The sequence below is a fragment of the Dermacentor albipictus genome, chromosome 9 (assembly GCF_038994185.2).
Source record: "Dermacentor albipictus isolate Rhodes 1998 colony chromosome 9, USDA_Dalb.pri_finalv2, whole genome shotgun sequence".
Classification (NCBI taxonomy): Eukaryota; Metazoa; Arthropoda; class Arachnida; order Ixodida; family Ixodidae; genus Dermacentor; species Dermacentor albipictus.
The window spans coordinates 132,819,990-132,835,044 of NC_091829.1; the positions used below are offsets into that span (position 1 = coordinate 132,819,990).

Genomic DNA, 15,055 nt, shown 5'->3' on the forward strand with positions numbered 1-15,055 from the left:
TAGCAATTGCTACGAACGGGTGGATGCCTGATTTTCCCTTTATTATTTACTTCTCTGCACCTTGCAGGTTTCCGCAGCACTACTACACCATAGATCTATATATCGAGACACGCGTATAATAACAGCAAAATGGTTAAAATACGTGCGTGCAAACCCATATACGTAGCTTTCTTCATGTTATTTGAGTCTCAAAAGTTACTATGTAAGGCTTTAGGGGCACTGACCATTAGGCATGGCTTAACAATTTTGGGAAGAATTGGGGATAAGAGTTAATGGAGAATACCTTGGTAACTTGCAATTCGCTGATGATATTGCCTTGCTTAGTAACTCACGGGACAAACTGCAATGCATGCTCACTGACCTGGAGAGGCAAAGCGGAAGGGTGGGTCTAAAAATTAATCTACAGGAAGCTAAAGTAATGTTTAACAGTCTCAGAAGAGAAGAGCAGTTTACGACAGGTAGCGAGGCACTGGAAGTGGCAAGGGAATACATCTACTTAGGGCAGGTAGCGACCGCGAATCCGGATCATGAGACTGAAATAATCAGAAGAGTAAGAATGGGCTGGGGCGCGTTTGGCAGACATTCTCAGATCATGAACAGCAGCTTGCCATTATCCCTCAAGAGAAAAGTGTATAACAGCTGTGTCTTACCAGTACTCACGTACGGGGCAGAAACCTGGAGGTTTACGAAAAGCGTTCTACTTAAATTGAGGACGACGCAACCAGCTATGGAAAGAAGGATGATGGGTGTAACGTTAAGGCATAAGAAGAGAGCAGATAAGGTGAGAGAACAAACGCGAGGTAATGACATCTTAGTTGAAATTAAGAAAAATAAATAAGCATGGGCAGGACATGTAATGAGGAGGGAAGATAACCGATGGTCATTAAGGGTTACGGACTGGATTCCAAGCGAAGGGAAGCGTAGCAGGGGACGGCAGAAACTTGCGCGGATGATATTGAAAAGTCTGCAGGGACAACATGGCCACTATTAGTATATGACCGGGGTAGTTGGAGAAGTATGGGAGAGGCCTTTGCCCTGCACTGGGCGTAACCAGGCTGATGATGAAAAACTTATGGATCAGCATCTTCTTATATACTCAACACAATAATTTAAATTTTAAGCAATATAGCTGCTCACCCCCGAATATGCGATGCAGCATGATGGGAAGACCAGTGATGAAATAGCCACTTTCAAATGCTTAATCTGCGTAGATAATTCATCTTTGACGCCATAAAAAAAGCATTTCTTAACTGTTTCACAACAGCTAATGTAAAAACGAGCTGTCTAAGAGAGACGGGTAAGTACGTGTTACCTAAAAGCTACTAGATCTTCGGGAACAGAACTCGCGCATTCGTCATCCCTTAAGCTCTCATAAAACTGATGGTGAAATTTCTCATACTTCAGTGAATAAAATCTTAAAATTTCCGAAGAAATGAGTATACACATTAACGCAATATTTGTCCACAATCGGCCAGCATACAATGAGTATTGCTTACACCGTATTGGTAAGCTTCCTGGGCTCAAGTAAAACTCTTGCTTGGGCTAGTTGGTTCATGCTAGAAGTAGGTAAAGGCGAGGCGCAGAAGACCAGGACTTAGGAAGAACACAAACGACAAGACGGGCGCCCGTCTTGTCGTTTGTGTTCTTCTTAAGTCCTGTCTTCTGCGCCTTGCCTTTACCTACTTCCTGGGCTCGTGTGAACATACTTATTTTTCGTATGTATAATGTCACATGTCAAACTTCTATATAGATTGCTACATCTATTTTATAAAAATGTTGCACACAGTCACTGCTTGCGATAAGTGATTCTTTGCCTGATTTCCCACTCACGCTCACAAGCCGTGCAGGCTTACACGGACTCGATATGTAAATTGAATATACGTTTTTTTTCTTTTTTTAAATAAAACTGTTCGTTTTCCTAACACAAATAATCCATGAAAACATATACAACCAGCAGTTTCATATAAGCTAGTGTCATTTGGAGCGTAATGATGCTTTCAAGTGTAGCAGGAGGCTGTTTTTTTTTCTAACGTCAACCGGTATATAATCGCTTATAAATAACATTGCCTTTCAAATCGTTCATAACTATTCATGGCGAAGGTTGTGTCTCTGAAGGTCGCGGACACCTAACTAGTGAACGTGCGCTTCTGTTCTTCGTCCGTGTCTTATTTGTTGGCTAAAACTGCTTCTATAGTCGGATACAACTTTAGAAAAAAGGGGGCGTTTACTCCACCGAGGCGGATGCACACGAACATCCACCACAGGGCGCGCACTCTGGACTGACGTCATGCGCCAGACGGCCGGTGACCCCGCCGTCGGAGAAGATGGCCGCCCGGGCTTCGAACTTGGCGAAGTCGCGTCAGCTGTGCGCGGCGACGCCTCTTCACAGTGAATTCCCAAACTGTTTGTGATTGTCTATCATGCCGTAAATATTACTGCGAGTTTACGATGTGGCGTTTGTGCCGCGTGCGTTTATTCGAAGCCATGATCCGGCGAAGAAACATTGAAGCGAGCATCGCTGACGCTGCACTACGCTTTGCCTGAAAAGATGATCCCACGGCGACCGCTGCAAACACATATCCTGCTTGTTTGTTCCATGTCTGTTTTTTTTCGCTCCCGACTGAAGTTACGACGAGAAAAGTTTGCCAAAGTCTGGTGCCTACTGTCAGCGGTGGGTGTGTTCCTGTACTGTGCCGCTGCGTTTCTCGTCGGACGGGGTGAAGTGATGGAGCAAAACCATTCTCAGGAGAAATGAGAAAAGCGTGCGCGCATGAAACAAACCTACGAGCGTCTCAACAGAAAATATTTGCAAAAGAAGCCTCCAAAGCAAAGATTTGTCGCCGTCAACTTAGCGTGAACGATCGTTTTCAGTAGTGAGATGGCCGAGCATCTAATGGCCGTGCTCGTGCGTTGTGTGGCACCGTCGATTGATTGCTTTCCACCAGTGCTCACCGCGCACGCAAGCTGCAGAATGCGTGGTGTGGCACAGTCACGCATAAGTTGTGTTGCCAGCGCTCGACATGGTTTCCCACAACATAGCTTCGCGCTGTTTTTCAATTATTGTGATATGTTGCAATTAAAAATTCCCAAGACACTGTTAAAGAACGGTTGAAAAAAAAAACATACGAGAAGGTAGGCACAGCAGCTTGTGAACCCGCTCCTATAATACCTCTACCCAGGTCTGTTTGTAAATTTGTTTATGTTTTCTTGCGTTTGTCAATTTTTTTTTACTTCGCACATTTCTTTATATTTGAGTTTTTCTTAGTTTTCGCGTTTGTGTGCCTGATTCCATGCATGTTTGCGCATACTCTTATTTCTGTCCTTTTATTTTATATTAGCATTTGTTTTTGCTAGTTTTCTTTCAGCAATGTCTTTACACATTTTCATTAACGAATCTCATTCAAAGCACTAACTCCTGTACACTGCAGGGCTGGCCTCTTCCATCTCATTATTACCTTTCTCACTGGTCTACCTCGTCTTCTCAATCAGCCTACTTGCTGTGTTTTCTGTCCTTCCTTCTTGTGTTGTTGCTTCAATGTAATTAACCAACTTGCTCAAAACAAATTTTGATCGCCTATGAAAACAGAAAGCTTTAGAGATACATTTTCGAAAAAGCGTCATGTGGGTTGCACAGCAACTTTGCCTCTTACCTCTGTTCATGTTTATGCATCAGTACATGTGGCAGCTCGCCAGAAGTGCACACGAGAGGCTGCATATTGCAAAGCAACATCTTTCTATGCTGTTGCATTTTCATGCATTCAGTCTTAGTAAACAGACGTTTTCGCTGCCCATCACATATGATGGTAAAAGTTTTCAACACGAATAACATTGTGCAGTGGGGAGTCATTTCCTGTGTGACGCTTTCGTCGTTGCAAAGGCATTTTTCTGTGAATGGAGCCCAGCGAAGCAGTGCACTGAGAGCTTTTGCAACTTTCACCATTTATTACTTCACAAATGTCATTGTCTGAACCTGGCTGTCCATCACTATGCCGATGGCTTGTGAATTAAATAATTGCCTCAATAAAACACATTCAACTTCACTCAGCATATTTAAGTACTAACAATGCTAGCAGAGCTATTCAGGGTGAATAATTGTGCTTACATTGGTGTTACTTGCCCGGTCAAATAAACAAATACAACAATGGCTGTGGCATGACTGTGATTTGATGTGCAGACTGCAAACAGTGCCATTCAAGCGTGCCTTCGACTACTGCTATAAATAGTTACCCGAATGACTATATTGGGCCTAACTGAGCTAATGATGTTTGATAATTGTTCTTATTCGCAAAACTTGCCTGGGCCAGGTAGCCAAAATAAGCAATGCCCCCACATGAATTTGTTTTGCATGCAAGCTGCCAACAGTGGCTGTCATTTCCGCGTTGATTGCTGCCGTTTCACCAACAGTGGTGACAGCTTGACTGCGCTTTGACGTGCAGACTGCTAATGGTGCCTTTCAAGCGTGCCCTCGACTACTGCTATTAATAGTTACCCGAATGAGTATTTTGGGCCTGACTAAGCTAATGATGCTTGATAATTGTTGTCTTATTCGCATTACTTGCCTGGGTCAGATAACCAGGTTAAACAATGCCACCACATGAACGTGCGTTTTCATGCAAGCTGCCAACAGTGGCTGTCATTTTCGCATTGATTGCTGCCGTTTCCCCAACAGCGGTGACAACATGACTGCGCTTTGACGTGCAGCTAATGGTGCCTTTCAAGCTTGCCCTCGAGTACTTCTCTGAATGGCTACCCGAATGAGTATTTTGGGCCTGACTAAGCTAATGATGCTTGGTAATTGTTGTCTTATTCGCATTACTTGCCTGGGTCAGATAACCAGGGTAAACAATGCCACCACATGAACGTGCTTTTTCATGCAAGCTGCCAACAGTGGCTGTCATTTTCGTATTGATTGCTGCCGTTTCCCCAACAGTGGTGACAGCATGACTGCGCTTTGACGTGCAGCTAATGGTGCCTTTCAAGCATGCCCTCGAGTACTTCTATGAATGGCTACCCGAATGAGTATTTTGGGCCTGACTAAGCTAATGATGCTTGGTAATTGTTGTCTTATTCGCATTACTTGCCTGGGTCAGATGACCAGGTTAAACAATGCCACCACATGAACGTGCTTTTTCATGCAAGCTGCCAACAGTGGCTGTCATTTTCACGTTGATTGCTGCCGTTTCACCAACAGTGGCGACAGCATGATTGCGCTTTGACGTGCAGACTTCTAATGGTGCCTTTCAAGCGTGCCCTCGACTACACTCTAAGAAAAGTTTACACCCTTTGGAGTGCCCCTTCTGCCACACAACAATAATCGTCATCTGCTTTAATGCGTTTCCTTTCTTTAACGCTGCGAGCCCGGTACTTTCCAGTAACGAACGGCATGCGCGTTATCAGCATGATAGCATTCCTGACAGGAAAGTAGCGGGCGCGGCATTTTCAAGAAAGGAAACGCATCAAGGCAAATGACGATTATCGTTGTGTGGCAGAAGGGGCACTCCGAAGGGTGCAAACTTTTCTTAGAGTGTACTATTATGAATGTCTACCTGAATGAGTATTTGGGGCCTCACTAAGATAATGATGCTTGATAATTGTTGTCTTCGCATTACTTGCCTGGGCCAGATAACTAAAATAAACAATGCAAACACATGAATGTGCTTTCGCGTGCAGGCTGCTAAGAGTGGCTGTCAATTTCACGTTGACTACTGCTTTTTCGTGTGAAGCTGGATAATGGCTGCCCGAACGAGCATTTTGGGCCCCACATATTTATTCAGGGTTAATAATTGTATTTGCATTCAGATTTTGCAGCATTTCAGCACGTTTCCATGCCAATACTTATATTGAGCACGATCTGTGCAGTACATTGCTTTTTCAGAATTGAGCTTCCGTTAAAAGGAATGTGTCACCAAATTAACTGCTTATTTATTTGAGAGGTAACGGGAGAACGCTTGGCTGTTGCGAACCCACCGGCAAAATTTGGGTAGCCCTAATAAGGGCTGTTTTTCGTTAATAAGAAGCTGTTATTCTTCATTGAGTGGCTCAATGCCGGAGAGCTCGCAGTCGGAGTCGCTTTCTTCACTGTCATCTTCACCCAGATGGATGATGATGGGTTGAATATGGTCACTCCCAGATGTATCAAGCCTGAACTTTGCCTCCAGAACCATCACGTGGTGAATGTTCTTCCAGTCTTCCGCCGTTACATGCTTGATTTTTTCCCTCAAGACGTCTTCGACCGTAGACAGCTTAAAATCTCTGTTGTCCGCAGCGATGCCATTTTTCACCTTTGCCCACACAAGCTCAATAGGATTAAATTCGCAGTGGTATGGTGGGAGCCTGAGTACAATGCAACCGGCCCTTGCAGCTGCATTGTCTACGATGTAGCTCAGAAAGCGTGGCTTTACAGATGCTACCAACTCAAGCAGCTGCTTTTTAACCATCCTTTCGCTGTAGGTGATGTTTTTGCTTTTGAGCTACTCCTGTATTTTTTCCTTCTTCCAAGCTGTCGTCGGTAATTTCTCTTCTCGCCGGGAATGATAAGGTGTATTCTCCAAAACAATGACGCTACCAGCAGGCAACTTCTGCAGAACGTTATTGAACCATCCCTCGAAGCGATTGCCGTCCATTTTTTCGTGGTAGTCGCCCGTTTTTTGGCCTCGGAATATATTTAAGCACCCGTCGACGAAGCCATCCTCGCTGCCGATGTGCGTCATAACCAGAAGGTTGTTTCAAACCCGTCGACAGACCATTTGCTCGTGCATATAGGCGTCCGCGCTTCTGTACCATGGTGTCTGTCCACTCGATCGACCGAGTGTGTCCCGCCGTCACCCATGTCTCGTCCAGGAAAAAGATCTTTCGGCCTTCCGCCCGGTAGCGTTCCACGTCACGAAGGTAGCGATTCCGCCATTCAGCTATGTCATCGCGGTCGATAAGCAGCGAATTGCGGCTCCTCTTCTCGTGCTTGAATCCGATCTCGACAAGCAGACGACGCACAGTACACCACTTCAGTGATGAGAGATTCATACGCTTCGTGAACTCGTTAGTTATCTTCTCGACTGTCGGTATCTCGTTGCGGCGAAAGAAATCGTGCACACATGACCTCAGCGCGCACAACGTGAAGCTGTCATACATCGTGCTGCGTCTTTTCTCCGCATTTCGTGGGCGCTTTCGCGAGGGCGTCGACAGTTTGCCACCCGAAATATGCGATGCTTTGTCCTCCCTCCTCACCTTGAACACTGTGCTTTCGCTGACACCGAGCATCTCGGCGACAAACTTGGTCGTGGCCTCCACGCTGTGTTCAGGCTCCCTGTTACGCCAATACGTGTAGCAGTGGAGGATCATATTGCGTGAATCGCTATTCAGGATGTGGCCACTCTTGTTCTTGTCGAGGATCCTTGGTGGTGTGGACATCGAGGCTACACAAGGCTCGTTTGGCAACAAAGAATCGCATTCCGATGTCACCTCGTTGGGCTCAATGTCGGAAAACTCGCACGGAATGCCTTGCGCGAATTGGCGAGATTTCAGGCTCGCAAAAAAAGAGAAAAAAAAAACAAGGAAAAAAATTTGCGAAACACAAAACCAAAAAATATAAATTTTATGCTATTTAACGCCATTAGTGTTTATTTAATACGATGAATGAAGCATTTTCGTACCTTTCCTGCCTCGAGTATTCACGCCCCAGGTTTGTAATAGTTGCGATAAATGCATTGTTTTATATAAGTACTTGTCCAATAGCAACTGATTCACTTTAAGCTAGGAAAAAGAGTAGTAAATGTGCCGTGTACATGTAAACAAGCGCAAAATCCATGCAGAGCTGTTCTTTCTACTTTTGTCACTTGCAATGAAGCGAAAGAGCAGACGACAGGAAGCATTGTGGAAGGCACGGGGTTATTTTTTTGTCGTGATCCGGCATGTGCTGTAGCACATGAGAGCTCTACTAAACCAGTCATCAAAATACTAAAGTCTTTGTTTATACCGAGAATTGCGTGTTTCAGAAGCACGATTTCTTCAGCGGGATTATTTTAGTCGCGGAGGCAATCGGCTGTCGCGCTTCGGTCGTCTGGGCGGGGCCAGCGGGGCCTCCCCTTTTTTCTAAAGTTGTATCCGACTATAGGGGATGTGGAGGAGACGGACTAGACGCGCTGTCCACCATCTTTCGCCTGTGTCATCTTAACGTCTCCTAGCGTGTATACAAGCAGTGCGCTTCGCCACGAGCAACGCCAAATATAGGCCCTTCTGTCTTTCCTTATTGCAAAACCCGGTATCCAGTGTCCAGTGCAGCGCCGGATTATGGGCCCAGTGCCGCGCGCTCGATTATGGGGCGCTGGGCACGCCCGGCGTGCTAGAAGGCGCTGGATATTGGTGCGAAAAACAGCTCTAACGCGTTAAATACGCGGTGCCTGGAGACCACATCTATTTTTTTCCATACAGAAAGCAACGAAGCGCTTGAAATACTTTGGCCAGGGTTCGATGGTGGGACCTACAGATCCCAAACGCGGTACTTTACCGCTACGCCACTCCAGCTTTTTTTTTTTATTAGAGGGAAAACAAAAGTGAAGGTATATTGCAAAGTGGACACAACTACAAACTTAAAACTCAGGCAAACGCACACATGCATCCAACAAGTGCATCCAGTCTGGCGGAGGTTCCTGCGCAGTGTACACACTTCTTATATAAGCAGCACTATCGCGAAATAGTTATCTTGTAGATCGCGGGTTTAGGCATGGCGATCACACAGTCTACATCTCCATAGGCTGTATAAACCAAGCACTATGAACATGTCATAGGGAGGACCACCCGTAACCTAAAACGGTAGAAGCCTAATTGAATATGGAGTGATGTCAATTTCCTTTTTAAGCGTCCGTTGGAGAGTGTCCAAAAAAATACAGCATTCCAACAGTTTATGAAATAGTGATTTATGGTTTCGGCACGTGGACAGAGTCGACAGTTTGTTGACCACGGCACAAAGCAACCCCTTGAATTTAACGAAGTTTTAATAGCAGTTGTACATACGCGGATAATTTGCCATGTCAAGATCGAGGAGAAGATTTAGGCCCAAACAATAAAACTTTCCTTTCCTTCGAGCGCTTCCTAACCGTACGTGAGGCCTCCTTACAGCGAAGGACCGATGGAGGAAGCAAGCATACTCTGAAAGCTCCCTTCACCCGTCGTCACGTAAGGAGCGGTTGCCGCCATGCCTGGGTTCGAGATTATCTCTTAAAAGCTTTAGGCGAACACCAGAACACCACTATTCAATAAAAAAGGTTGTATCGTCGCACAATCTTTAAGTTGATGAGCTAATATAGAGAAGCGTGGACGCTTTTTTCTAGTTTTGTTTACTAAACCCAAAGAAGTAGCGCATTACAGTGCGAAACTTGATGTGCTCCAGCAAAGCTGGCAAGCCGGCGTCGTGCAACGCCTAGCAACGCTTCCATGCCGCACGCGTGACTGAAACGAACGTGCCTGGCAAAACGTACCGTGCTCGCGCTTCTCTGAAGGTGGGCGACAGCGCGCATGCGCAAGCAAACGTCACGGGGTTAAGCAGTGAGGCGAAGCGCTCGTTCAGAGCCAGGAGCGGCGTAAGGACGCATGAAGGTAGCTTTGCCCAAACAATAAAACGTTCCTTTCCTTCGAGCGCATCCTAACCTTACGTGAGGCCTCCTTACAGCGAAGGACCGATGGAGGAAGCAAGCGTACTCTAAAAGCTCCCTTCACCCGTCCTCACCTAAGGAGCGGTTGCCGCGTGCCTGGGTTCGAGATTATCTCTTCAAATCTTTCCGCGAACACCATTATTCTATTTAAAAATGTTGTATCGTCGCACAATCATTAAATTGAATAGCTAATATAGAGAAGCGTGGACGCTTTCTTCTAGTTTTGTTTACTAAAGTTAAAAAAAGAGTTGCGCATTACAGTGCAAAACTTGATGTGCTCCAGCAACGCTGGCACGCCGGCGTCTTGCAACGCCTAGCAACGCCTAGCAATGCTTTCATGCCGCACGCGTGACTGAAACGAACATGCCTGGCAAAACGTACCGTGCTCGCGCTTCTCCGCAGGTGGCGACAGTGCGCATGCGCAAGCGAATGCGACGTGGTTAAGCAGTGAGGTGAAGCGCTCGTTCAGGGCCAGGAGCGGCGTAAGGACGCATGAAGGTAGCTTTGGAGCTACCTTATGCTGAGGAAGCACCAAGGGAGCCTTCACTGATGGCCCCTCAGTAAGGAAGCTTTCAGAGTGACATAAGGTAGCCTCACCGCAATGAAGGCTTCCTTAGTGAGGTAAGGAAGATTTCATTGTTTGGCTCCTTATGCTGAGGAAGTACCAAGGAAGCCTTCACCGAGGGCGCCTCAGTATGGAAGCTTTCAGAGTGACATAAGGTAGCCTCACTGCAATGAAGGCTTCTATACTGAGGTAAGGAAGATTTCATTGTCTGGCCCTTAGTTTCACAGATACGTCTCGCACAGACGTGGTAGATGCGCTGTCGCCCAGCAACTAAAGCCCACGCCTGTACCAAAAAGAAAAATTTGCTGTCCGTATTCAGTAGCGTGCTCGAAAGGGCCACCACATCGATTTTTACTTGCAATTGGTATTTTAACTTCGAAAAATGTCCTAAATGAACCACCGACTCGGGATGCTGTGTCGGCTGTTACTGCCGGTTTTGGTACCTGTTTCTTGGTCTTCACGCGTGGGATATGCAACGTTTTCTTAGTTCTGCGATGCCTTTGAGTAAACGCGTCTGTCTAGGCACCTATATTTGTCAGAGAAGCGCAGGCTAGTTCTGGGAGCCTTTGGTGACAGCACATATACCTGTGTTTATGACGTCCCACATAGGTGCTCTTCGCTTCTTGTGCCGGCACTGTAGACATGAAAAAATTGTTTATTTAAGAACACCGATTCGAAAGTTGAAATATAGAGTGATTTATCCTTGTTAGACTTGATTCCAGAGCCTTGGCGCGCCGATAGCGTGCAGACGGACTTTGCGGATACGCTAGGCCTAAGCTTTGGTGGGGACCGATCTCGGCGCGGGTACCTGGCGAAAGGTTAAATGTGTGTATTCGAGCCTCAGAACTTTTTTTAGTACAACAGGGAAAGGGGAAGCGCACGAATCGCCTCAGCTTTGTTATTGGTACGATAATATCAATCAGCGGTAGGCTTCGAACTTGGGACCCGTTCGAATGCGTCTGAACGACTTCTGGATTTCATGTCCACTCCATAACACTCCGATAACGGCGACAACTCCCAGTCATATGTTACGTGCGAACTACAAAAAAAAAACGCGGCGTCCACTGCGCTTGCGTGGTTTCGTTCAAGAATTTAGCTATCCTCCCAGTCAAAAGGTAAAATGCAAAAGAACGAAAGTGATATTCAGTGTAAAATGTGCATGAATAAACAGGGCACTTCACGCACTTATATTCCAAGCTGCGACACGAAATAGAGTTTGACCACCCCAAAATATAGCGTTATTTAGCACAAGAGACTAGTATGAAGCGATGAAATTCTATAAAACATTTAATTAATATTCAGCAGCGCTTGTCCTTGCCTACTGGAACCAGTGCGGCGCAAACACAACCAGCGCAGTTTCCAGTGCGAACCAGCGAACTGCAGCGAGAACCAGCGCCAGTAGAGCGCAAACCAGTGCGCCCCAGCGTCGTGGCAGTGGAACCAGCGTCTCTTCTAGTGTGACCCAGGTCTTATCCAGCATTCTCACTGGTGTCCCAGTGAGTCCCAGCGAGCGCCAGCGTACCCAGTGCGATCCAGTGCCAAAAAAACGCTCTGGTTTCACACCGGAAGGCACTGGGAGACGCTGGCTTTTGCAATAGGGTTGTGCACTGCTGCAGGACAGTTTCTGGTAAAATACGTAACGTGTGCATTTGTTATTTTTATTTTTCTACGGTGTACTAGAGTAACATTGAACAAATGAAATGAGATGTTTTACATAGTAAATACAAAAATAGAGGCACACGTCATACAAGTAAGAACCAAATTCGGACCACTTCAGTTATTTATCTCTTGTTTTGTGCGCAGGAGAGCGCACTTTCCTTAAGTGTTGATATTTTTCGTAAGAACTGTATTTTATATTTTTCAGACATAAAACTGAAGCACTTTCAAACGTGCGTTTGCCGAGAATGCCCAAATTGCCCGAGATTACTCTAATGACGTTATATTGATGCTCTTTTATTCTCTCATTGATGCATGTGGCAGTTTGACCAAAATACGTTCTTCCGCATATGCTCTTTCTTGCCTGTGTTTGCAAATGTGTTTTCTATGCCTTTTTGTGTTTTCTATTTAGTACACACTTTTCAACCTTCGTCAGCCACAATGTTAGTATGCAGCCCAGTCAGGCAAACTGATGCGTTAAACCACATCTGCTGAGACTGCTGAATGTATATATACTGTGCGTCTCAAATTAACTTGGAAACAGTACCCGTCATAAGCAGCAACCAAAAATATTGAAAACATGCTGCAGCAAAATGTTAAAAGAGCACAAGTATTTCAGAACAAGTAGCTCAGTAGAAATGAATCTTTAACTTAAAAAGCAAGCTGACAATCCATAAATGGAATGAAAATGTAACCATTACTTAGTATGTGCGATAAAATACGGGGTTGACCAAGGGGCCCGATTTTTATAAGTCATATAAGATCCCAACAAACACTGAGACCGAGGAAACATAGGGGAAATTACTTGTGCCTAATAAATGAAATAAAGAAACGATCACTTAACCGAAATGAAGGTGGATGAAAAAACAACTTGCCGCAGTTAGGGAACGGTCCCACAACCTCCGCATGCGTTTCTTTATTTCATTTATTAACCACATGTAATTTCCCGTATAGTGTCCTTAGTGTCAGTGTTTGTTGGCTTATGATTTTACTTAGGATGAACGCTTGTACAAAATACCCTTAGTTCCAGTGACATCTCCGAACCATAGTTATAACAGCGCGTTATGTTGACAGGACACACAAAAATGGACATAGGACAGTCGCCGACTGTCCTGAGTGCATTCTTTCTATGTCCTGTCCTCAAAACGCGTCGTTATAGCCATATTCCATCAAACCGGCAACTAACTAGCCCAGCTCAGTCTGTTAATCTCAGAACCATTTGTTTAAAGGTGCATTTTAAAATTATATTGCGTGATTTATATTTTCTATATGTTTACTTATGATTGCGCTGATCTATTCTGTTAACAGATGTTTTCACTTTTCCTGTGATCGTTGTGTCTCTTTTATTCTGTATTTTGTGTGGTTTTCTTTTTAGTTGACCATTACTTTAACATCTGTTGGCTATTAAGACGTGTTAGCTTACCTTGTTTTGACCGTGCGATGCAGTCTCCCAAGTCCCGGCTTTTGAAGCAGTTCCATCTCCAGGGCTGGCGCAAGGGCGATGTCGCCCCGCCATCCGTAGACCTCCTGGTGCGACTCCTCGGCAAAGTGGAGCGCTGGCAGCGGAAGTGCACACCCGAGAAGCCCACCGTGGTCGCATGCTTGTGAGTGTGATGTGTGTTTCCTGTCTCAGCCTACATATTGACCCCGCGGCCTGGTCTACTTGCCATTTCTATAGAGAACGAAAAATAAGGAATGCATCCATTTAGAGAAGAAACACCTATCGCTGCGTTTTTTTTTTCGAGAGCAAAATTGGCATGGAACTCATTATCACGCAATGTGACGCAGGGGATTTTGCGAGGATTGTTCTTTGTCCACCGTGACTCGTCTTCTATAGTAGCTTGCATTTGCCTTCGCCACTTGTAAGAGTTATTTTCATGTTTGTGATTTTGTTGTCTGTTTGGCTGGTTTGGTGATGCGCCGCGGTTCTCCTTTTGCTTACATGCTATTGTCATGCGTGGTAATTATTAGTCTGGTAGTTACTTTCTTATAACACCATGCGATGTACTGACGACTTGTGTTAACGTAACACGTGTTCATAAAGCGGTGCCACGCCTTCCTTGACTGCCAACGAGCTGCTGGCATTCTTGAATAAGAAATAATAAGTGAGGTGCTTCCTATTCTCGAAAGCAGGCGCCTCAGTTCTCGTGCTAGAAGTTCAGCATCGCAGGCTTGATATTCATACAATTGTGCACAAGTGGGCATCTCATGTCATCTCATTTCAGCGAGGGCATGTTAAAGACTTTATTAATGCCAATGATTAATCTATCCTTAATGAACTTTGGAAGCTGGTCGACAACTTACCAAAAACTGATGTTACCTCACTGTGGCGTGAGTTTGCGACCTGCGTTAACTTCTGTATTGATGCCTTCGTGCCGACTAAACTTGTTAAACCACAACGAAGAAACCCATGGATTGACAGAAAAATTATACATATAAAACGCAGGTTAAAACGCGCCAAAAAAGAGCGCCAGAACAAAAATCCTGAAGTTATTAGCTACCTGCAAGTCCAGCTTTCAGGCGCATTATCTTTTGCCCGTCAAAAATATTTTTCCAATACTTTGCCGAATTACATAAAAACCAATCCCGATGAATTTTGGCGATATCTTGGCAACGGAAACACACATTTGCAAGATATAAGGCAACGCGACATTGTGATCACTGATCTTCGGGAAAAATCTAACATAATGAATGAATATTTCCATTCTGTGTTCACCCGCGCTCATAGAGCCATGGAGGCTCCTTCTTCTCCGTGCCAAGTGTCAGACTTCCTATCCTTTGAAGGAGTGTTTTCCTTATTGCTTAATGTTAAACAAACATATATGGGGGACCGGATGGCATACCGAATTCTTTTCTTCGCCGTTACGCCGAGCCTGTTGCACACATCTTAACAGCTGTCTTTGCTTTATCTATGAGCACAGCGACTTTACCTGACGACTGGCTTGTGGTTCGTGCTATTGCAGTCCACAAGAAGGGTGATCGCCTAAGCATTGAAAACTATCGTCCCATTTCGTTGACATCCACGTGCTGTAAAACACTAGAACACATCATCGCTCATTATATAACTAACTCTCTTGAAAGTAACAACTTGCTCTCTCCATTTCAGCATGGCTTTCGAAAGAAACTGTCGACATCTACGCAACTTTTAACAACTGTTCACGAAAGCACTCTAACGCTTGATTCTTCC

General features: G+C 45.2%; 1 protein-coding gene across 14 annotated transcripts in view; it reads left to right on the forward strand.

The window, feature by feature from the left end:
- The window catches only part of LOC135915563 (receptor-type tyrosine-protein phosphatase kappa-like), a 682,443-nt gene that overhangs the window by 560,203 nt on the left and 107,185 nt on the right, over positions 1-15,055 (forward strand). For all 14 annotated transcript variants that reach the window (XR_011508500.1, XM_065448678.2, XM_065448676.2 and 11 more), the window contains one exon: positions 13,315-13,472. Coding sequence is in view for 13 of the 14 variants with exons in the window: in XM_065448678.2 (XP_065304750.2) it covers positions 13,315-13,472 (158 nt within the window). In the remaining variant the exon portion in view is untranslated. The remainder of the gene's footprint in view (positions 1-13,314; positions 13,473-15,055) is intronic.